General features: G+C 41.2%; 1 protein-coding gene across 2 annotated transcripts in view; it reads left to right on the top strand.

Annotated features, from left to right (window-relative positions):
• BANP (BTG3 associated nuclear protein) overlaps positions 1–23,725 on the top strand; it is a 137,561-nt gene that overhangs the window by 20,180 nt on the left and 93,656 nt on the right. For both annotated transcript variants that reach the window (XM_084270337.1, XM_084270336.1), the window contains exons 4-6: positions 1,497–1,619; positions 2,312–2,487; positions 16,428–16,667. In XM_084270337.1, the coding sequence (XP_084126463.1) occupies positions 1,497–1,619; positions 2,312–2,487; positions 16,428–16,667 (539 nt within the window). The remainder of the gene's footprint in view (positions 1–1,496; positions 1,620–2,311; positions 2,488–16,427; positions 16,668–23,725) is intronic.

Below are 23,725 nucleotides of genomic sequence, written 5' to 3'. Positions count from 1 at the left end.
GGTGTTTTTTTTTATTTAAACGTGCAGTGTTGGCATTGAGAAAACAGATTCAAACCTCACATACACATGGAAAGCTCCAGCACAGTCTGTACTTGTCTGTGATTAGAAAAACATCTTCCAGAGCTTCTCAAGGCTTGCAATCCAACAGATCATTGGCAGTCCAAGAGGAATCCCAGTTGTTGCGAACAGCAAGTGCAGTTGCAGAAAGAGGGAAAGATCAGGCCTGGGGGCTTTTTGATTCCAGAAAACCTCTGGTCAACCATACTGTCCTGAAGTTGAGGGCCATTAATTGTCAGCTCTTAATGGCAGTCGCTTATCTTTTCTTTAGGGCTTAACGGTGGGTATTTCAGTGCTTACACACGTGAATATTCAAGCAAGCAGGCGCTTCCTTATAGCAGAAATAAACAGAGGGTTGCTGTCATCAGATTTGTTTAATTTGCTTTTCAGCAATTAGCCAAGGAATACAGTTAGGAAAAATAAATGACCATCAGTCATGTTTCAGATGTTAGACCAGTAAAAACAATAGCAGACTATTTACTGTGGGAAGCAAAGAGAAAGAAGAAAGCCTTCTCTGTCGCTGAAACACAGTTTTCTTCTGAGCTGTCTCTTTACATTTACCATGAGCACAGTGGGAACAGTCTTAAACATCAAATCCACGCCTTAAAAGATTGAATAATGGTGTGAGAATAACAGTAATCATCTCTGAAACCAAATTACAAGGTAAACTGTATGCTGGAGACAATTATTTAATACAAAAGTCACTATGAAGTGTGGATTTAGGGAGTGTTTATGTGCAACACTTCCAGTTGTTTCCTTCTACATTGTCATTGTGATAGAGGTTCTGGTTTCTCACACACTAAATGCTTTGCTGTTGTTTGTGTGCACAGAAGAAATAGTTTGGTCTTGTCATAATTTCAAGTTGATCTGTCCCAGTTCTGCTCTGATGCCCCTAGTACCACTCTCATCTCCCTGCCCTCCAAAAGCCCCCAGCCCTGGAAAACAATAGTACTTTTAACTGAGCTCATCACCCAGTTTTGCAATACTCTTACATGTCTTTTTTTCCTTAGGAATTATCGTACTAAAAATGGTGCATTACCACATAAATTGGCTGTAGCATCTCTGAAGATGCTCGTGCTTCGACTTTTCAAATGAAGCATTTGGTGGTTCTTTGGCGCTGTGATTTACAAACCTCCTCCCGTGTCTCTGGAGTTGATGAATTCTTTATCTCTTTGCCAGGGGTCATGGACTTTTCTATGATTCCATTGAAGCCACCCGTCCTCTGAAAGAATTTTGAGTACTTGAAATGATACAGATGTCAAATTAGATGGATTACCAGCTTTAGCATTTGATCCATAACAGTGATGCTGGGACAAGGAGCTAGGTTTAGAGGCAGGCTCTGTTTTCAAGTGGACTGTTTGAACTGTAAGACTCCGTTTATGTATTATTTATAAGGTTTGCTTCTTTACATTACACCTTCTCTGATTTTTGTCTTGTAGTGTTGTCCCTCAGACCACAGTAATCCTGAACAACGACCGGCAGAATTCAATTGTAGCCAAGATGGTTGGGCAGGAAGAGCCACTGAGCAGGACAGCGGATTCTCTGGAAAATATCCTTAGCAAGTTAGTAGCAGTTAGGGGAATCCTCCCCCTTCCTTCCCTCCTTCCTTTTGGCAGATCAACATAGCAATTTGAAGTGCAAAAATGAGGAAAGTTCTAGGTAATAGTGAACTGGTGCTTGAGCAGTTTATCAGGCTGACAGTTGTGGAAACCTTGTGTCATCAGGCAAGGTACCAAGCACAGCTTCGCTCTGGGGAGAGAGCATCTCAGAGGCTCTGGGATTAGGGCAGTGTTAGTCGACAGCTAAAGAGTACTCACAGCCATGTATTTTTTTACACAGATGCACAATCACTTGGGAACATGCCAAGTACTTAACTAACTGAAGAAGCAGCCCAGGGAGGCTTGTTGGAATTTGTACTATCTAAACCAAATTTTAATTTAAGTGGAACTGGAGATTCTGGATAGAAAATTATATATACAAACAATTTGTTTGTATAAATTAAATATTTGTTTGTTTTGCACACTGGTCTTAAACTTTTCTATTGATGCAAATTTAGGAAGTGTGCATTGAACTTATTATTCCTTCTGCTATTTTCCTTCCACTTTATTTTACTGGACAGCTCTGAGTTACAATCAGGAGGCGCCTTGTTTAAAGGAGTATGCTTTTATAATACACTCAGTTTTACTAATTAGTGGTTTTAATTCCCTTTACAATGATGCTTTTTCCCAAAGTTACCCACTTCTCTTTTCCACAGTGCTGTTCCTGGACGTAGGCAGAACACCATAGTGGTCAAAGTTCCTGGGCACGACGACAGCCACAATGAAGATGGAGAGAGTGGCTCCGAGGCCAGTGACTCAGTTTCCAACAGTGGACAATTAGGAAGCCAAAGTATTGGGAACAATGTCACCCTTATCACGCTGAACTCTGAAGGTATGCTGCTGTAGGGCTACTAGAGCACAGTAAATGTGGTGGTGGAATGAACTAAGATTCAACTGGAAGCTTCAGAGATTGTATCATGGATCCAACGTTGAACTGTTAGGCAGGACAGCAAGCATCAGATAGGAGCGAAGGAATCTCAATGAATCATTTGGTTGCTTGGGGCTTTTTTCCTCATTTTTACTAGTTTTCCAGGCAGAACAGCTAATTAAAATGACTTGCAGAATTAAAAAAAAGCATGCCCCACTGCAGCAGTGGAGCTTGGTATTTTAAACCCTTTAAATTAACACACAACCTACGTGATTTCTTATCACAAACAGAAATATTGTTCCAGGAAAATAAATGTCTTCTCTGGGAAGTAAAATCCACTAGTCCATCTCCTGCTGGAACTTAAGACAGTCCAGCTGCATAATTCTTGTGAATGTAAAATACAGATTTTAGCACCTGTAAACAATTTTTATAAGGAAATTAATTTTCAAACCAGTGTTGACAGTGTGTAGTGCCAGATTTTTCTGAAAAGTCTTTGCCTTAGACACTGAAATCCACTGTAGTGAAACCTAAGAATTTTAGATTATCCTTACACAGACACTGTGTGTTATGTGGTTGGAGATACTGAAATTAATGTCAGTTGCTGTATTTTAAGTACAAACAATGTGATATAAGGGACAGTGAGTTTTGGGTGAAAACAGTGTATGATAAATTGGTTTTTGACTTGTTTGAAAGTATCAGTATTTTTTTATACAAATGTAATTTGAATCATCGACTTTAATAATTTTTCTAATTAACTTAAAACTTGTATTTATTGAATAATTACTGAAGTGCTATGCTGGATGTGCCAGTTCATTTACTAGAGGTACTAGAGGTGAATAAGTTACTTCAGGAAAGTATTGCAGCAGAATGCACTTAAGAGGTGGCCTTTATAAAAGAGGTGAATGTGTTGTCTTTCTGCTGTTTAACACTGAAACAGGGGGAGTCTAATGTAGAAATGCTTCAGTTTCTTCTGAGTGACCTGCCACTGATAAAAGCATATTGGGTCTGAACAGGATGGGATGCAATTAGTTTCCTGCTACCTTGAATTAATCCTTACCACTGACTCAATTCAATGAGATGCTTTAAATCTTTGATACTTGGAAAACTTCAGAAGTCAGTGTACTGAGAGGCTCAAGCACCACAGATTGTTTCTGAAAATGCTGTTTTAATGCATCTGAACCTAAGATTTTTCAATTTATGGGTACTCCTACACCTTCTGCATGTTGTAAAGACCCTTTAGTTTCTGTCCTCTTGCTCCCAAAGGGAGTTTAATTTTGGGTCATTTAGGAATTAAAGGAGACTGAGACTGTCTGAGGAGTTCCTCTCAGAAAAAAAGCACCAAGTTGGGTTGAAAATAGTGCTGATATTTTGATGTGAAAATACCTGTGAAGTGTACTCTGAGTTTGTAACATCCAGAGGGTATTTATTGGATAATGCCCCTTTGGATTGGCTGTTTGGCACAGATTCCCACAGACAAATGGGGACTTGGCCTTTTCTGCCATTGTTGTATATGTAAATTTTGCAGGAACAGCTAATCCATTAATGTCTTCAGATCTGATTTTTTTTTCTTCAGACCTTTAGAACACTCATCCATTAAAAATCTTTCTGAGATGGATGAATGCTTGGAGTATCAGATTAGTAATCCCTCACGCCTACCTTTCCTTGCCCTCCTGAGGGTGAGGACCGTTTGCACAGGAGGAATGCTAAGTGAGCGCGCCTGCACTATGTCACAGAAATCATTAATAAAGCAAGTGATGAAGAAGAATAGGTCTGTTGTGCAGGCTTGTTTCCTTCAGCAGTGAAAGGCAACAGTTCTAGCACCCATCAGCTTGCTTTCATCATCTGAGAAGGAATTCTGAGGGGCTTGGAGTGGCTCAAAGGAATCTCGATTGATTGTAAAAAACAAGAGGGTGAGAATGGTGTATTTCAGCCATTACATACTGAGACTAAACAACAGGTTTTCCCTACAACTCCCATCTGTCCCGTGTCCAGAAAGCAAAACTGAACCGTGTTTATAGTTGGGCTTTAGCTGACTTTGGATATGGCATTGACCCCTGGATATTTTCAGAATTAATAGATTTATATAAAGACATTGTTTGCTCTCTGCTGGCTGTTTTCAAAGAGCATTTAATCATGTGTGGTAGTTTAAAAAATATTAGTGCTATTGCCTTTATTCCTGAAAAATAATTGCATGGAAGTGTGCAGCCCAGTTCTAATAACGACCTAGAATAAAGGGGGGTTTTGCCAACTGAACTCTGACTTTATTCCCTCTTCCGTTGTATATTATTCCTTTACACGTGCAGAAAGGCCTGTTCTCTCTTTTCTTTGAGCAACAGTTACTCCATTTGTTCTTTTACTCTTCAGAAAACTGAAAATGCTCATTCATCTTACAGATGCAGTTAAAGATCTGCAGAGTGTTAATTTTAAGATGCAGTAATTATGGACTGAAAGCATCTAGAGATACAGAATAGCACAGAAATTAAGAGGTTCAGTGATATTCCCCCACCAATGTTTTTGAACAATTACTGTCCTTTCACATGGGGATGACAATAGAAATATCAACACCTGATGAATTGGTTGGACTGCAGTTCTAAAAGTGGTGTTCATGAAGTAAGCTTGCACATTTGAAGATAAACCCCAGCAAAAATAGAACTGGCCAGTACTGAGTTACCAGTGTAAAATCAAATTAAACTTGGCTGTAGGGCTTACCAATGAGTGAGTTACTATTTTTAATATCATATTACTGGCATAGAAAATATCAAGTGTATCCTTATTCACTTATTCAGCCAACTAAGAAATAGTGGGTTTCTCATTTAACCTGTGATTTCCACCCCTAGATATTAATGACTGTTCAAAAGTGATTAGTCTGCTCTTGTTTTGTGTGTGTTGGTTAGAGTGTGTCTCTTTCACTCCAACTTTACTGCAGCCCAAGTGGATTTTCTGGGGAAATCAGAGAAGAGCAGTTGCTGTGGATGTATAAACAGCAGCATGAGCTTGTATCCACATGCTTTAGATGTAGAAAAAGATTTCAACAAGTGGATGATGATTTAATAAGACTAAAGCTCAAATTTCTCTGTTATCAAACTTTTCTTTTAAGAAGGTATCTTCCTTTAGAAACAATTTGAAAGAATTAAATGCTGCTGATGCATCTTCAGCTTCTGGAGATCTGGATTGGAGCCTTTATTTAAATCCTAGGGAAAAAGATAGAAACCTTTTTTACTCTATAGAAGCAAGGTACTGAATGAAGATGCCAAGGTGTGACCCACTACTGAACTCACTGCAGTAAAAGTGAGAAAGCAGAAAGGTCTTAAAACAGCAAACACCCAACCTGCCAAATAAAACCGCATCCAGGCTGCTCTGTGTGGTCATTTAAACTGCTCAAGGCTGGAATGTTAATTGGAAGCATTGTCTGCAAGGCATGCTTGATTTAATCTTTGTATTTCTGATTCAGGAAAAAGAATTCCTCCTTTTTAAATTTATTTTAACATGATGCATTAACAATGTTTCAGAAGATCCTAACTTTAACCACGAGTCCTCATTTCATACCAGAGATGATCTTGTTGCATCGTTATCTTAGCTATAACCTCAGCTAAGAAGCTCTGATTTGGAAGAGCTTTTGGAGAGCTCCTCTGATGAATTGAGCTGCCTTGCCAGTTGTGATACGGTGCACTCAAGGACATAAATCTCATGTCTGGTGAGCATCTTCTCTCTCTCTCTGTCATTTGAAACATCAGAGCTCTACAGAGAACTCCTGTGTGGTAGTAGAAATGTGGCCAAGAATTCCTTTTGGAAGTGTGGCTTTTAGGGCTTGGACATGCCCAGCTCTCATGTTTTTCAGAAGTCTTTTCCATAGTACTACTACTCCAAATACATGAACGTGGCTTTTAGCAGAGATGTTTTCTGGAGGAAAGAAACCACCAAGCCTGAGTTATAGCATGATGGGTCAAACTTATAAACAAACCATTTTGCTGTGTGAGTATCTAAGAATTTGTATAGAGGCTGGTTTTCTGAAAGGTTTTGGGAGATGAAGACTCGAAATGGAATGAAATGTTTTATGTGTGCCTCAGGAGAACACAGCTGGTTGTTTTCTTTGATCTGGAGGCAACCTGTGTTTAAAAATATCAGGAACTTTTCTTCTTCGTTGTCCTTGGGTTTTGTTAGTTTTATTTTTATCCCCAGCATAGATTACACATCTTTCTCCTTGTGGAATAAGAAACAAACATTTATCACTAAGAAGTGTTTAAAGGAAATGTCAGGAATTGATAGATGTGGCTTTGCTCTTTTAAAACTGGGGTTAATTTTGACATAACGTGTTTTTACTGTAGTTTTGGAGTACAGCACACATTGAATTTAAACAAAGTTGTGCTTTTTCCCTTTGAACTTTTAAATGAGGCTTAAAAATGATGAGAATTGATTAATGAACATTTTTTTAAACTATCATCATTTAAGCCTTGAGCCTTCGTGTTATTTTGTAACGAACAGTTGATCTTCAGGAACTGCTACAGAAAACTTGCTGGTGTGTTTGTGTTTGTGAGGGTCCAGTTGCTACGTGCAAGTGGTTTGACACAGCGACTTTTATCCATCTTTTTGGCTGTGATGGGAGTAGAGCTGGTGTTTCTCTTGGGTGTAGCAAAGCTGTGCAGAGTTGTGTCACTGGGGGGATGACCTGCTGGAGAGGAGCTCTGTGGAGGAGGACCTGGGGGTCCTGGTGGGTGACAGGTTGGCCATGAGCCAGCAGTGTGCCCTGGGGGCTGAGAGAACCGATGGATCCTGGGGGAGCATTAAAAGGAGCGTGGCCAGCAGGTCAGTGATGGGATCCTCCCCCTCTGCTCTGCCCTGGTCAGGCCCCACCTGGAGTGTTGTGTCCAGTACTGGGCTCCCTGGTATCAAAAAGCCAGGGATCTCCTGGAGAGAGTCCAGAAGAGGCTATGGAGATGGTTAAAGGCCTGGAGCATCTCTCCTGTGAGGAAAGGCTGAGTGAGCTGGGGCTGTTCAGCCTGCAGAAAAGAAGACTAAGGGGGACCTTATTAATGTTTATAAATATCTAAAGTATGGGATGCAGGGGGAAACGGCCAGCCCCTTCTCAGTGTCTGTGAGGACAGGACAAAGGGCAATGGCTGCAAGTTGGAGCATAGGAAGTTCTGCACCAACATGGGGAAGAACTTCTTCCCAGTGAGGGTGAGGGAGCCCTGGGACAGGCTGCCCAGGGGGTGTGGAGTCTCCTTCTCTGGAGAGATTCCAGCCCCATCTGGACACCGAGCTGTGTGCCTTGTCCCAGGGACCCTGCTTTGGCAGGGGGTTGGACCCAATGATCTCTCAAGGTCCCTTCCAACCCCAGTGATTCTATGAAAAGTCATGGGCACCCTCCAACTTTGTACAGTTCAGTGTATTATGCAAAGCAAAGATAGCTCAGGAAGACATTTCCTTATTTTTTTATACAGTTTGGGAATGGGACAGCCATTACATTTGATATACTAAACATTCTGAAATTAATTTCAATTTTTTTAGTAGCTGCATGGGAGTGTTTGATAAATGACATGGTGGCACAATTAATTGGGTTTTCAGTTTACAGATATGGTACTACTTAGACTTTCAGGGTGGTAAGGGAAGGAAAAGTTTAGATCATTAAATTATTTTGTGATTATTTTTCTGTCCTTGTGGGAGTTCTTTTGCACTTATGATGGTCTGTAGGCTCTGAACTGGACTTTACCAATCTAAAATGCTACAGCTGATACTTAGTGTCCCATTTGCACAGAACTTAATTTGTGGATGGATTCCTTAGATCCTCCTATCTCTGGAGATTATGAGCATAATCTCGTTGATTACATGGTAAGGCCTCAGGTATAGTCTCTCTTCATGACAACTTTCACCCTCACATTGTTGTGCTCTTCTGGATTTTGCCTTCCACTGCAAAAAAAAAATAATACTGTGAAGAACATTAGATCCACCCTGGTTTTAAATTACAGAAGTTTCAGACCTATGATATTAAGTACCTATGTTGTTTTCAGCCTGTAATGAATTCTCTTGTACTGGTATGTGGCTGTAATCCTATCAAGGGTCAGTTTTCAATTGACTAAGCTATAACCTGGCAGCTGTATGCACTTTCATGCTCACCACAAATCTGTTAGAAAATATCCTGACATTCTCAAATATATTTGTCTAAACTTTTTAACTGGAGGGTTTTAGCACTAGATGAAGAAAGAAACTTGCAGTAACTATGAACAAGGAAGTTTGGGTAGGAATGGTGAGTAGATGTTCAAATGTTCAGCGCTTAAAAGGAACCTTTATGTTCTTGATAGATAATGTTTGAGGTGATAACAGTCTTGTCCAGGCTGCAGTTACCTCCTGTTGTATCTAGTGAAGGCCTCTTTGGCCTTATCTCCAGAAAGCTGCTACAAATATGACTTTCTGAACTTGTCATCTTAGCATCATCACCTTCTCCTTCTGTCCCTTCCCCTACTCCACTGCACCCTCGATACAATGGTCCTTTGCCATCACCCAGACACTGTTTAGAGATGCCCTGACTGCTTCAGCCATAGGGGTCAGATTTCCTTTCCTATTTATCTTTCCAATACTTTAAGATACTCTTTATTTTGGTGGTGCCTGCCCTCTCAGTGACCCTTGTCACCAGCTGCTGTAACCTACCTGTTGTCCCCTGCCTTATTCTGGGACTGTAAAATTGCTGGGCAGGGGCGTTGTATGTGTCCTGTACTACTTAACTCAATGCTTAGTTCTGACTTAGGAATGTTACAGTCTTGGATTTATAGCAAACAGTCAAAACACGTGGCTGTTGCTTCCTTGTGATTGCTTATCTGTTGGGCAAACTGTGTGCAATCCATATATAAAAGATTGTGCTTAGTTCAGAAGGAGCCCTTCCAGATCAGTCTTGAGCTCATGATAAACAGCAGATTCAGAATTTTGCTAAGTGCTATTTTTACCAGGAAACAGGTTCAAACAGCAGAAAGCAAAGCCAGGTAACACCCAAATATAGTTACTGAATTAGTTTTGCTGTGATCAAACAGTTTTGTGTTTCCTCTGAAGGTGTCAAATTTTATTTTAAAAGACTTTGCAAGAACTTCCTCTTCAGAATTTCACATTAAAATATCAGTAAAAACAACTTCTAAAATGAAGCTTATATGCAGAAAAAATAATAATTTAAACAGCTGCTTCAATTTAGCTCAAAAAAGCACAAATGTTGAATCCTTGCTGTTTGGCTACTGAATAAGCTGTCTGGAGGCACTGTGATTAAACCCACACGCTTCTAGGAGCTGATGTGTGTTATTTTGCTTCATTGCTTTCAAGATACAAGGGTTGCAAGGTGTAAGGAGTCTTAGAATAACAATGTTCTTACCCCTATTCAGTATATGGTAACATTTAATATATTTAATCTGTGATTTAATGCCCAAACAAGAAGAGCATCTGCTCCTAAAACATGAATGTGTGTTATGTTATCCTTTTAAATCATTCACAATAGAGTTACTGTCCTGCCTCTCTTCCCCTTCCTTTGAAAAAGCCTCTCAGCTCTGTGGTGGAAGAACATCCCATCCAGCATTACTTTGCTGCTTTAAAAACAGATATTTTATAAAAAAAGTGTCTGCTCTAAAGCCAAGGCTTTGAAATGACAAAGAAAGAAACACACTGTCCTCAGTATCTCCCAAGTACCTGAAACGCTCTTGAGCAGAGCTCAGTGAAAGCCCTTTTTAAAGTGATATAAATCAAAAGGCAAGTTCCATTGATTCTGAGTGTGGTGCCCTGAACTTTACACTTGATAGGCTGACGTAGCTGTTTGGCACCATGTGTGATGGGTTTGTATCAGATCAGCTTTCCCTGCCTTCCCTTCCCTGCACGTTAAGGCTATCCAAACTACAGATTTAGAAGTGTAAACATGTGGCTTTATGGAAAAGATAGGGGAAAACTGGTCAACAGAGCACATGAATTAAAGGATGAACAGTATTTTTCCAAAGAAAGTTTAGTTGTATATTGTCTCTTCAACCTTCATTTTACAATAGCATTAAATAGTGCTCAGAATTTACTTTCCAGTTGTGAATCCAAGCAGCTCCTTGTACGTGGCCCAGGCTTATCTGTCCACAGGATTTTCCAGTGCACTGGAAGATCAAATCTCACGTGTTACATGATCATTTGCAGCACTTGGCTTTTCCTGCCAAGCTCCTTATGACCAGACACAGACAGCAAGAATGAACTTTTAAGTAATAAACTCTTTGTACCTCAAAACAATGTTATATGTAGCTGATGTGAGCACACTGATGAGATTTCAAGAGCTTCAGTGACTTGTTAAAACCCTTGAAAGCTGTAGAAACTGAATAGCTTTGATATATATATATATATGTATGTTATTTTTTAATTGGGAGCAAACAGATGAGCAATGGTTTCTTCCAGGTATCTGTCACTGTGATGTTTGGAATGAACAGTCTGGTCCTCTCTGTGAAGTTTAATGTAACAAAGGCAATAAACAAGAAAGTAGGCAAAATATAAATCAGAAAACTGATTTTCTGACATGAAACACATTTTCTAAGGGCGTAAAATGTCCAGGGATATTAATTTCCTCAATTTTAGCTGGATTTTTTTTTTTTAGCTGAACATCTTAAATTACAGATGATGGCATAGCCCTCACTTTCAACTTCTTTTGACTAAATTCCCTGGCCTTCTATGAGTCATAAAGTGAATCTCCTCTTTCACTCATGGATTTAGCCATGGACTAAAATGGAAGCCTTATTTTTAACAAATAAACAAACTAATTTATGCTGAGATTTCTGCACACACCATAGTATTTCCATGCCCATATATGTTTGTTTTGTGCTGTGTGTTACCAGAGAACTGAAGAAACTGAGAGTGCAGGATTGATTTTTAAAATACCTCTGATAGCATACCAGTCCTCTAACCATAGAGGCTTAGAAGTTAACTGGAACTGTGCTAGATAAATCCTTTCTTCTGGCTATCTTTGTTTCATATTTCTGTAGAAATTAAACCTTCTTTTCCCCAGGAGAATAGTTGGGTGAAAACCTTCAGTTCTGCACCCAGGGTCTCTGATGTTTGTGGATGTGTGTGTGTTGTACACTTCCTTTGCCCGAACTCCCAGCATCTTAATTGCTTTTTGAGGTGGGGTGAGGTATTGGTGAAACCAGTTTTAATGCTAGATCTTCAGCTGTTCTTTCAGCACAAGCTTTAAATCACATTTAGATTCATAGTTTAATGTATAGCCCGATTGTCACTCCCTTCCTTATAAGTCAGTGCTCTGTAGTCTTGTTGGTTAATCACTACCCCTCTGAACTCTTGCAGGGGCAGAGGACTTGGGCTTAATTGACTGAAGTTTATTTAAAAAGATGGTGTTGAATCTTTTTCACCTCAGCCAAAACATTATTTAATTTCTCTGGAAATGGGTGTTTATTTCTGGAGGTTAGGATTGGGTTTTTTGGGGTTCTTTTTGGGGTTAATTCATCTTTCTGCCTTTGCACTGCAGCTACCAGTCATTTTTCTCCACCACAAATGCCAGGTTTGCACCCAGCCTTGTTAATAAAATAAACACAGCTACTTGGAATAATAGAACATGTTAATTCAAGTGTTTATGTGGGCAGGGGTTTCCTTTTGTTTTCCCTCTTCAAGGAGTGATTGACAGCACCCAGCCAGGGAGCAGAGCCAGGCTTTGCTTCCTGCCTTACTGCTGATGCTCACATCTCCAACTAGGGGAGTATATCCGGATGGAAAGACGTGAGCAGCAGTTCAGTGTCCATCATCTCCCCGGGCAGGGAAACACATCCACATGTCAAGAGCAAGTCTGAAAGCCGTGGTGACTGCTGTCTGGTTTTTTGTTCTCTTGACACAGGTTTTTCTTGATGCTAACCTTAAAGCTCACTCATCCTGTTCCCATAGAAATGCTTGTTTTGCCTCCCAGCCCCAGCTGCCTCTTGTCTTCTCGCACGTGCCTGCTGGAACAGAGGGATGGTCAGTTGTGCTGTAAGATAAAAGAAATGGACTTCATACAGTAAAAAAATAAGTAGGAAACAGTAGTGAATAGCAAACTAGTTCTGGATTCAGTAGAATGGAGATAAAGGCAATTTTTTCTGATCTCAGAAAATACCGATGAGGAGCTAGGAATTAGTCTGTCATTGAAATGAGCTTCTGAGTACAGGGGAGGCAATCAGATGAAAATGTCAGGACTTTTAACACTGGAAAAAGAAATGCTCAAGAGCCACTTCTCTGCTGATAGTGTTTGGTCTAAAGAAACTCAAGAGAGCATCTTTCCCCATAGCACTCAAACGCATCCCACGTGCAGCCAGGCTGTTAGGAAAACCACCGAAAGAAAAATGCTTGAGGGTGAAACACAAAACCCCTGAGTTACAGATGAGTGGGTGCATGTTACTTTTAAGATAAGTCTGTTCTTTGACTGTATTCTTCCTGCCCAGCCCTTCATGTGTTAGGATTTTTAGTAGACTTTAGGAATAGGAGCAGCTGTGTGTAGTTGTACGGTGCCTAAAGTGGAGTCCCGACTCGGTATCTTGCTATTGCAATCTATGGACTAAATAACCTGACTCATCTAGATTCTGTCTTGATATTACCTATAATGCCTGATAATACACATAAAGAACCATTTCAGTAAACATAAAAGGATGTTGGAGTGCTAGGAGCTTTCAGTGATGCAGCTTTGATCAATACTGATTATGAACTTAATTGTTCAGGGAGAATTTCCATCAAACTCTCAGGTTGGGGTTTTTTTTCCCTTTCTTTTAGTCTGTGTTCTCCCATGCCACAGTTCTGCCTTCCTCATAACTGGTACTGTCCTTCCTCTTTTCACTGTTATTTTTGTGTGTGTGTGTGCCAGTCTCACCATATTTGCTCTATGCAAAGTGCCAGATATGTTGGCAGACCAGGAGGAATTATTTTGATACACGATAAGGAATAGTTTAGCTTTTCTGCCCTCAAGTAGCTGTGGTGAGACAGTAGAGTCACGTTTAATTTTAGTCATGCAAGTTCCACTTAATGCAAAAAATGATTATAGCAAATTCCCTTTCTGCTGAAGGTTTTAAAGCAGGAGGAAAATGTAAGAGATAATTTAATGTGGGGCATGTGTTCAGAGGTCAGAATAACAAGATAATGTCTTTTTTTCCAGGCTGTTAGCAATAAAAGAACAGTTGCACGTGGTAAAAACAGTATGTTCTAGACTCTGTGCCAGTAATGAAAAAAGATTATTTTGCAAATTGAAAAAAATAAAAAAATCTTTAGTTCCTGTGGGTTGATAGCAATTTGAAACAAGCCTGCAGGTGAAAGGTGTTCCCCAAGTACTAATACTCTAATAGTAGTTCTGTGAACTGGCAAGGCAGTGAGGTTTTGATGGGATGTAGAATCATTTACTTGGGCTTCCTGAATTTTCTTTGAGAAACCTACACGTTTGTCCAGAGACTTTTTTTCCTTTTCCAGCTCTGCCCAGAGTTTTATAAAACAGTCAATTTATCTTCAGGAACAGGCTGTTGTTTTCCCTGATAATGTTAACCAGACGTGTGGGGAGGCCAGACACAGTGGCATTCAAAACAAGTGGTAATTAATCTGAGCCACTTTATTTTTCAGATGGCATCTGGTACAGTGAGCAGAAAACAGTTAGTGTCCCTTGTTACATAGGTCAAGATAAAAAGTAAGGTTCAATTAAAATATATTTTAGACAATTTTATATATATATATATATATATATATATATATTTGGACCAGAGCATTAAGTTCTGATTTCAGAAAAAAAGACTGAGGAACTAGCTGCTGTGTACATCAGCAAGAAATATTTTTCCTTAGAAATCACCATCCTTGATAATCTGATGTTTATAATGATGTATTGATATTGCTCAATCTAATGTTTGCTTCAGACTGTCCTTACTCATTGCAATAAACTTGCATCTGACGTGTGGGGTGACTCAACCCAAAGGTCGTGTTGGAAAAGTGGGTTTCAGTGTTGGAGTTGCTTTCATGTTATGTTTTTATTGCACATGTTTGGGGTGCAGGCTGGTGGGGTGGAGGCTGATGGGGTGCAGGCTGCTTAACCTGTGCTGGCACTGGGAGCTGGAGTTGCTGCTTGCTCAGGGTCCTGTGCAGTGTGAAAGGGAGGTGCTCATCCCTCTGCACTGTCATCTGTTTTGTGACCAGAAGGTCTATGGAAAATCAGGAATTTGTGACTTCACATATACCATGAAACTCTACTTTAAGAGGTGTCCAATGAAAGATAACTGAGTAACTTGGTTCACTTTCTTACGTGTCTGAAGGCATGAGGCACAACAGCGAAGCCCTGCAGAGCCCTGGTGTGGAAGGGACGAGTGACATCAAAGCCAGGAAGCTTTGCTTTACTCCACAAACAGAAAACCAAATCATCTGTGTCAGTGAACGTTGAGATAGCACTGGAACGTTGTTCTGTCCAAATCCTGTTAGCACTGTCAAAATTTGTACTGGAAATTCTGGCTTTATCTGAAGACAAGCCTTATCCTAGGTCCTGTGTTGCATCCTCCACTTCAGTAGGGGCTGGTCATCCTCATGAGCTTGGTCTGCTTTCTGGATAGTCTTGGAACCACAAACTTTTGGTATTGTCTGAAAAGGTTAATTTTCAGGGAGGGCTTAGTAATCATCTTAAAATGAATGGAGTTTGGGTTTTCTTCTGCTAAACTGAGAGACTGAGGCAAAACTCAAAAACTTTCCACCTACAGTGTGTGTGCCACAAGAGAAACTGCTATAGCTCTGGCAGGGGGGGTAACAAAACAGATTCTGTGGCTAATGACCTTATACTTCAATAGAAGGGAAGATGCATGAGGCAGATAATTAATGATTCACTATTGTTATGCTGGGCCTGTTCCCTGGTAAACGGTGTGTGTAGGAAATAAAATAGCCCACTGGCCAGTTGATTTGAAGAAAGACCAATCTTTGAGTGATTGTCATTGCTTGAAGTGTTCTTTTTTGAGTGATTAGCAAATAAGTTACTGTTCACTATTGGTTATAACTACTTCAATTTGTAATCTTGCTTAGACTCATTTTATTCTTATCGTTTGGGGAAAAATGTGGTTCAGAGCTGGTGGGGGCCCTGAAATTAGTCACCTTCATTCTTAGGGGATGACTGTCTTGGTGAGTGAGAGCGCTGAATACAGTGTGGTCAGTTGGCTCTTGGTCTCTAGTATGAGACATTTAAAAATAATCTGAGAGCAAGTTAGACATCTGGACTAATTACACCAGTTCCTCATGTGAGCCAGGTTGGGAATGGCAACAGCTTTTGGTCATCATCCCTGGGAATTTGAGAATGCTTTATAAGGAGCAAATCTTGTGGGCATGTTAAACTTCTTTAAAAGTAGCACAGCTGTGGAGCCCATGAAGAAAACTGGGAGAGCTCACAATACCTTAAGTCCTGGAGAGAGTCCAGAGGAGGCTACAAAGATGATTAAGGGCCTGTAGCATCTCTCTTGTGAGGAAAGGCTGAGTGAGCTGGGGCTGTTCAGCCTGGAAAAAGAAGACTAAGGGGGAATCTTATTAATGTTCATCAATATCTTAAGTATGGGATGCAGGGGGAAATGGCCAGCCCCTTCTCAGTGTCTGTGGGGATAGGACAAGGGGCAATGGCCTCAAGTTGCAGCACAGGGAGTTCCACACTAATCTGGGAAAGACTTTCTTCCCAGTGAGGGTGAGGGAGCCCTGGGACAGGCTGCCCAGGGGGTGTGGAGTCTCCTTCTCTGGAGAGATTCCAGCTCCATCTGGACACCGACCTGTGTGACCTGTCCTAAGGACCCTGCTTTGGCAGGGGGGTTGGACTTGATGAGCTCTGGAGGTGCCTTCCCACCCCTGTGATCTGTGAAATGTTGAGTCTGCTCAAACCTGACTGTTCCACGTTGTGCCACGATTAGAATTTCTCTGCTCTCTGTTATTTGTAGAGGATTACCCCAACGGCACGTGGCTGGGGGATGAAAACAATCCCGAGATGCGAGTCCGTTGCCCCATCACCCCTGCTGACATGCTGCACATCAGCACCAACTGCCGCACGGCCGAGAAGATGGCACTGACACTGCTTGATTATCTCTTCCATCGGGAGATTCAGGCCATCTCCAACCTGTCTGGCCAGGGGAAGCACGGGAAGAAGCAACTTGACCCTCTCATGATTTACGGAATCCGCTGTGAGTATAACACTGAGATCTCTGGGTTTGTGCTGTGTAGGTAAGGCAGGAACAGTCTACTACTGCAGTTAAACTACATTTTGTAGGAACAGCCTGTGTATTGTTGCCAGACACATGTGTTGTTAGCTTGTGTTTATGAAAGAATCCTACTGGGCTGGTTTAATTGAGCTTGTTGTGGGTGTTCACCAGAAATTCCTCAGTCTGGAAGTCTGAATACAGATTTCTTTGCAACTGCCAGCTCTGAGTGTTCCATGTGTAGTAAATATTGGAGAAATATTACTCAGGTAATGGAACAAATAATAAAACAAATTATACATATTTAAATATTGCTTAAGTATTCAAAATGCCATGGTCTTGAATCTGTTATTTACTTCACGTTTGTGTGTATCAAAAGATCCTGATGTTGAGATGGTGGAAATTTGCAATCTGTACTAAAGGAGTAAGTATTGTGAAGTCTGGATTTACAACAGGAGTGCATATGGTGCTAATGTACTTCCGTCTGCATGAGTCTTTGGATTATTAAAGCTGTTAGGCAGTAGCAAACTGATACCACTTATACTGAAGATGCAGGTTTGGGCAATTTGAAAGGAATCAAATGTGGTTTACATATAGAACACAGTAGGCTTAGCTGCTGGTTTGGAGTGACGAAGAGCCAGAGTGTGGCACTCTGATCCAGTGACTTTAATTAGTAGAGGATTACTTGGTGAATACCTTGAGGACAGCCAAGTCTGCTCTATGTGCAAATGTTTTCCTGTAAAGGAGGTAGGTGAAGGCTGCTCAAACAGCCAATGTCTGATGTGAATGTTACTGCTCTTCGTGCAGAGAGGAAAGAAATTTAAACGTTGATGTGGAGTTGAGAGAGTCTAAAAATGACCAATTTTACTAATTGAAATAGATTTTAACATACTCACTGTTGAAAGATTCTTTATAGTCACATCTTATGTAGGTCACCAATGGATTAGTAGAGGGGGAATAATTTTTAGAGTGTTTTGTATGCAGTTGCCAATTTGAAATGCCAATTAAGGCTTAAGAACATAGCCAGAGAGAGCTTATTTTGAGCAGTGTTTGAAGAATTTGACGTGTTGTTTTCATGGCTCTGTTTGATAGTTACATGGAGGAAAACGTGAAGAATATTTGATGATGAGACTGCTGAGCTGAGGAAATACAGCCCTACCAACCTGCTTTTGTTTCTAGCAATTCTCTGATTATCTTGGAAACTGATAGGCACAACTGTCCTGTTCAGTCTGTGGTGGTAGGCCAGGTTTTTGTCCCTGTACATACCTGGAGCAGAGGGCTTCAGGCTTCTGCAAATATGTTAAATATGTGTTTGTAAGGGAGATGGCAATTCACAGCAATTTTGATCTTCAAACCTTTTTCATCTATTGATCTTACTGCTGCAAATTACCTTGTTCCATTGTGGTTTTAAACCTGAGATTTGTTTGGAGAATAGTTTTTAGAAACATGAAGAAAAGCACAGTCACCTTCCCTCGCTCCAGTGTTGAAGCAATTGCCCTTCTTCCCATCCCTTCAGCCTGTGAGCTCAAATCAAAGGAGTTTAGAACTCTTTGGGTAGGAAGAACGGGCTTTTGAGAATGTGAGGATGGGGAAGGAATGTGCTCGTGGTCCTGACTGCTCAAGGCAGAGATTGTCATTTGTATGAGGCATCCTGGCCATGAGGAAATGGGATGATACAAGTTATCCCTGCAGTTGGAAAAGGCAGATCTGTAACAGTGGTGGATTTGGACTGCAGCAGCTTTCTGAATGATGGACACAGAAAGCACTTGCCTCTCTGTGGTGTGAAAAGGTCAGAAGGATTGGGATCCAAGGTATATGGAACTATCTTTATTTCTCCTTCATGTTGATGGTTTGTTGCTCTCTTTTTGGGAACCAGTGCCATAACAAAGGAGGGAGTGTGTTTGTCTTCTGGAAAAAGTAATCCCCATGTGAACCTGAGCAGAGTGCACTTTCTGGGTACCTAAATGTTAATTCTTGTTGAGATTTGCTGTTGGCAATGTCAGAACCTGGTGGCAACAGCTGCATGTAAACTTGATGAAGCAGCAGACTTAATAGTGACGACATTGGTCCAGAAAGGATGATTTTCCCTAATAACCTGACATGGCATCACTGTGAATAATTAAGTTACAATTAAATTTGCTTTCAGTAGCCTATTTATGAATTTGCTGTGACCTGAGTGAGCATTTGGATAACTCATCGCTCCTGAGAAGGAGATTCTGGCCATGTTCAGTGCAGGGCCAGAACTCCTCTTGAGTTCAGCAGTGCTGTGACATCATTCCCAATACTTGTCAGAGGTGCTGGGAAAGCCCTGCTGCACCAGTCCACAGGACATGTTTTATACTGGTGAAGTATTCTTCCGTAAACACCACCAAAAACTGAGTGCAGTGCTAGCCAAGGCACTAAATTAGGTGGTTTTCCTAACAATACCATTTGCTTCTGCTCTGAGTTGTGATACTTTGACCTAAGTCTTGGAACACAAGTGTGATGAGTGGCTGAGGGAACTGGGACTGTTCAGTCTGGAGAAGAGAAGGCTCAGGGGAGACCTTATTGCTCTCTGTAAGTCCCTGCAAGGAGGTTGTGGTGAGCTGGGGCTCAGCCTCTTCTGGCAGATAACCAGTGATAGGAACAGAGGGAGTGGCTGCAAGTTGCACCAGGGGAGGTTCAGGTTAGAAATGAGGAGAAATCTCTTCTCAGGAAGAGTGGTTGGGCATTAGATTGGGCTGCCCAGGGAGGTGGTGGAGTGGCCATCCCTCGGGGTGATCAAAGAAAGGTTGGATGAGGCACTCAGGGATGTGGTTTAGTGAATGATATGGGTGTTAGGGGAACAGTTGGACTTGGATGATCTTAGAGATCTTTCCAACCTTCATGATTCTGAGATTATTTTAAACTTAAATAAAAATCCAACATCATCAGCCTGGCACTTGCCTATCATGGCTGGAAAAGCTTGAGTCAATCTAAAGGATTTTCTTTTTCCTTTTGTTTCAAGTTTCTCAGTGGAAAATTATCCCTTCCTTTTCTTTTTCTGGAAGAAAAAGAAAACACCAACCAAATCTGTGTTTAATGGGCTATTTTGTGTAATATGCACAAGCTATAGAAAATGAAGAGATGTATGTTTATTAAAAATTCTTGATATACTGCATAAGGTTTACCACAGGATAGATGAAAGTTTATCTTTGGAAGTATAAATTTCACTTGTGGTAGAAATCTGCTTGTGGGGTGGCAGTGGTATTGAGGAGAAGTTTTGGGCAAGAAACCAAAATGACTTAAACACGCTATATGTCACTAAGTAGCTCATTACTTCAGCCCTACTAAAAATGTAGATGTTTTCTGGTGAAATATGATATAAGAACATCCACAGTTGTAATTTTCTTGGTGTGACAGAAAATACAGGTTTAGCTCTCTGGAGATTTTTAGAGCAAACCCCACAAGTGTGTTTGAAGTAAACAGATTTCCAGCTCCAGGGGGCTGAGTTTGTAAGAAACTTTGTAACTCAAAGGATGATTTTACATGTTGTCTTGGAAAAAATCTGAGGGGGATTTCTGAAGCTGATAAAAATCTATCAGTAGATCTTGTGTGTGTGTTACTTACCTGAAAGCCTCTTGCATCTACATCCCTCTTTTTGCTGACTTTTTTTAACACATTTGTCAGCCTTGGCCAGTTATGACAAGAGAGCAGAGGATGAGTAACTAAGGATTAAGTGGAGGAAGGAGAAACAAATTCCCTGATAGAGTTAAGAGGACCCATGCCCTTAGTTTGGTTGTAATGTTGGACACTGGAGATGCCCCTTCAGCTCCATACAGCTGTCTTGTGCTCAGGGAACTGTTTATGGACATTGAAATAACTCACAACTGTACAAAAACAAGAACAAAAGGCCCCACCAAACCCCCCAGCACCGGCAGAGGGGAGGGCACTGGGGGAATGATGTATGGGTACTGTTGTAGCCAGCTGAGTCCTACTCTGAGTTATCCCATCTGCTTGCAAGGTTACTTGGTAGAGTGACTTTCTCCCCCCCATTTCCATTCACGAGTTAACACTTTTTCCTATCTTATTTAAATAGCAGGGATGAAATAAATGTTATCTGAAAAAGGCTTCTGATGAAGTCTGATTTTTAGCTGTATGGTAAATGTTGTCTGTTCTGTTTCCAGAGGCACTTAACTTTAAGATGCAATAAAAAATGTAGACCAGAAATTGGTAAGCAAAGCATGGTGCTTCTGTTGTGTCATAATACTGCTGCCAGTAGAGATGGGGCTGCTGCTTTTCTTCTGTATTAGTTGCAAGAGATGCTGATTGGCTTTGATAGAAGAATGAAACATAGCCATGTCCTCATCAGAGGGCTGGTCAGATAGAATGAAGCACTCTGCTGCTTCCCGAAATTCCCTGACACAAGGCTGCTGGAGAAGCCGACCACCCACGTTTGTTTAATAGGAAACACATTCGACTCCTGCTTGCGTGTGTAACGTATGACAGATCCACGTGTGTGTGTAGACTCACCCCCATCACCCTGACATAACACAGGTTGGGCCGCTTGAAGCAACTCCTAACTTGTCCTGTGAAACCTGTGGGTTGCTGTGAGTCGCTCCCAGGTCAGCTTCTCATTTGTTCTCAATGAAGATTTTGATCTTAATATCAGTGCAGGATAAAGGATGAATATACCCCGCTTCTGGCTTTCCTAAGCTTTCCTGTGCTTTTAAATACTGGAGGAAGGGTAGTAAGTTGCTCCTTGTAGAGAAACTGTTAGCACTGATGTTTCTCACCCACAGATCTGTTGTATGGGACACCACAGGCTGATGCTGTTGTGTGGAATGATTTATGGGAGCAAACATTACAGTTACACTACAAACACAGAATGGATTTAGCAGGTTTTTTTCATTCTTCCACTTTAAAAAAGGCTTTTTTATTGCTGCATATTTATAAACTATGAGCATTTCTCCTCTTTATCTCCTTTTCTCCTTCTCAGTCTTTGTATACCTTTCTGTGGTCCCTCAGTCATCCTTTCATTTCCTGTTTATAATTCTGGGCTTCATGTGTCTTGTTGCTGAATATCACCTGAGTCAGTAGCTTTCAGAGTGTATAGTACATGGTTTAAAACAGCATTACACCTAGGTGCAAGAGAGATGGCTACGAACTTGGGATATCAGCTATAGTAGACAGGCATCTAGACCGTGGATTCCATCAGGAGACTGTTGGAGAACTTCAAGAAAAGTTCCCAGTTTTTCAGATTGGCATTTCTTCCTATCTCTTAAAGATTTCATCAATACTCAAAGGATGAATTCCTGTAACTTGGATTGTTACAACTACACTGTTAATGGTTGGTTCATTCCATCCCCTCACAGAGCAGCTAACTCAAGAATCTGGCACGCTGTGGGTACTCTGGTGGTTTGGGGAGAAGAGGAATGGGTTAGTGGCAGTGCTCAAACTAGTCATTTGTTGAGGATCTCTGCTGTTTTCTGCTTAACTTGTGCTTCTGTTTCTTCATTACATAGGGCATTAACTCATCTTCCAAGCTATAGCAGCTTGAAAATGAAGCTGTGTGGTTTGTATCTGCATGGATGAGCTAATCTTGTGGCCCCTGGAAATACTTTTTGCCAACATTTTCTTCTCCTGGTAATAAATACCGTGGAGTATAGCGCTTTGGAAATAAAAATTGGCCTCAGCCAGTTCCCTTGAGGACTGTGGTGTTATCAGATGCTGTAGAGCACTGCTCCTCAACTGCCAGATGATGGCTTCCAGGTAGGACAGGCTTCATGTGAGCTTGGAGGGGTTGAGTGTAAGAAGAGAAGCATTTTCCCAGTTCTGCAGCGTCATCAGAGCTGTGGCAGGTAGGGGGTGGAAGCAGGTGGTCCTGAGCTACATGCTGTTCAGATGCTCTGTGTTGTGTAAAGTGGACCAACCTGTCTGCCAGCTTGAGGAGAGCTGTGTTGGGCTTCTCCCTGAAGGCTGTGAGAGTGGCGGCTCCTTAGGGAGGGGAGATGCTGAACTATCTCATGTTTTAAGAAGTGAGGAGCAAAGTCTGGGAGTTAAGCATGTCTGTAATCAGCAAGAAGTGAAGGAAAGCATTTCTGTTGTGCTTCTCTCCCAAAAGCATTCATTCTCTTTGTACAGCACCCTGGGGAAGAGCCTTGGGATGCAGCAGTGCTGCTCTCTGCAAACACGTTGTCTTCCTCAGAGCTCCAGTTCCCTTCCAAATAGCTGCTGCTTTGTGAATCAATTAAATGCTGCCACATGGAGGGAAGTGATAACCTCTTTTGAGGCTAGGCAAGGAGATAATATGAGAACCCATTGAGTTTATCTCAGCACCGCAGTTCTCATAAATGGCATCAATGCTGGCACTTGCTTACTGACTTTATGTAAGCTCTGTAATTTAACGCTGGCTGTTGTTTTCTTCTTTCCTGGGCACTTATGTTTATTTCAATTACTTTCCTGGCTGGTTACTATTTAATAAACTGAAAGAAAGGCAGCAATTTTGGGAAATAAAATAAATAGTTGGCAGTGTGTTTTCTCTCTCCTTCTCACACTTCTCTTGTTGTTCTTGCGTTCTACAAGAGAGGAATTTAATTTTCTGTTCTGGAACGTTAGCAGCTGCTTAGCCTGTCAGTCACAACTGTGATTTGCATGTGACTTGATTGTGTGTGATGTGCTGTTGGGCATTTCAGAGTTGGTAGGCTCCACAGAAAGAAGAGAACTAATGCATTAGGTCTCTTGGACCAGCTCTTTCCAGCTGATGGACAGTTCTTTCCTCCTGTCAATGCTTTTCCATCTTGGCCAGACTTGCTTTAAGTACATGCTGAAGTGAGCTGGTCCTTGTGAGGCATTAAACACACTCAGATAAGTCTGGGAGCACAAAAGCAGGTTTCTCAGTGACTTTCAGTGTTGCCTCAGGATTCCATAAGGAAAAAAGGGGGCAGGTTGTGTGGTTTATAAGGAAGATGTGCTCCTTGGGAAAGCTACTGCCACAGGATTTAGTTGAGTGAGTGGGGTTTTTCATAATGAAAATCAAGCAAGTCCTGTGTGGGTTTTAGAAGTCCTTGCACAGTCCTGTATTT

This window comes from Gallinula chloropus, assembly GCF_964237585.1.
Source record: "Gallinula chloropus genome assembly, chromosome: 13".
In the NCBI taxonomy this organism is placed as follows: Eukaryota; Metazoa; Chordata; class Aves; order Gruiformes; family Rallidae; genus Gallinula; species Gallinula chloropus.
The sequence above is the reverse complement of the archived record's forward strand: the minus strand, read 5'-3'. Positions and strand labels throughout refer to the sequence as shown.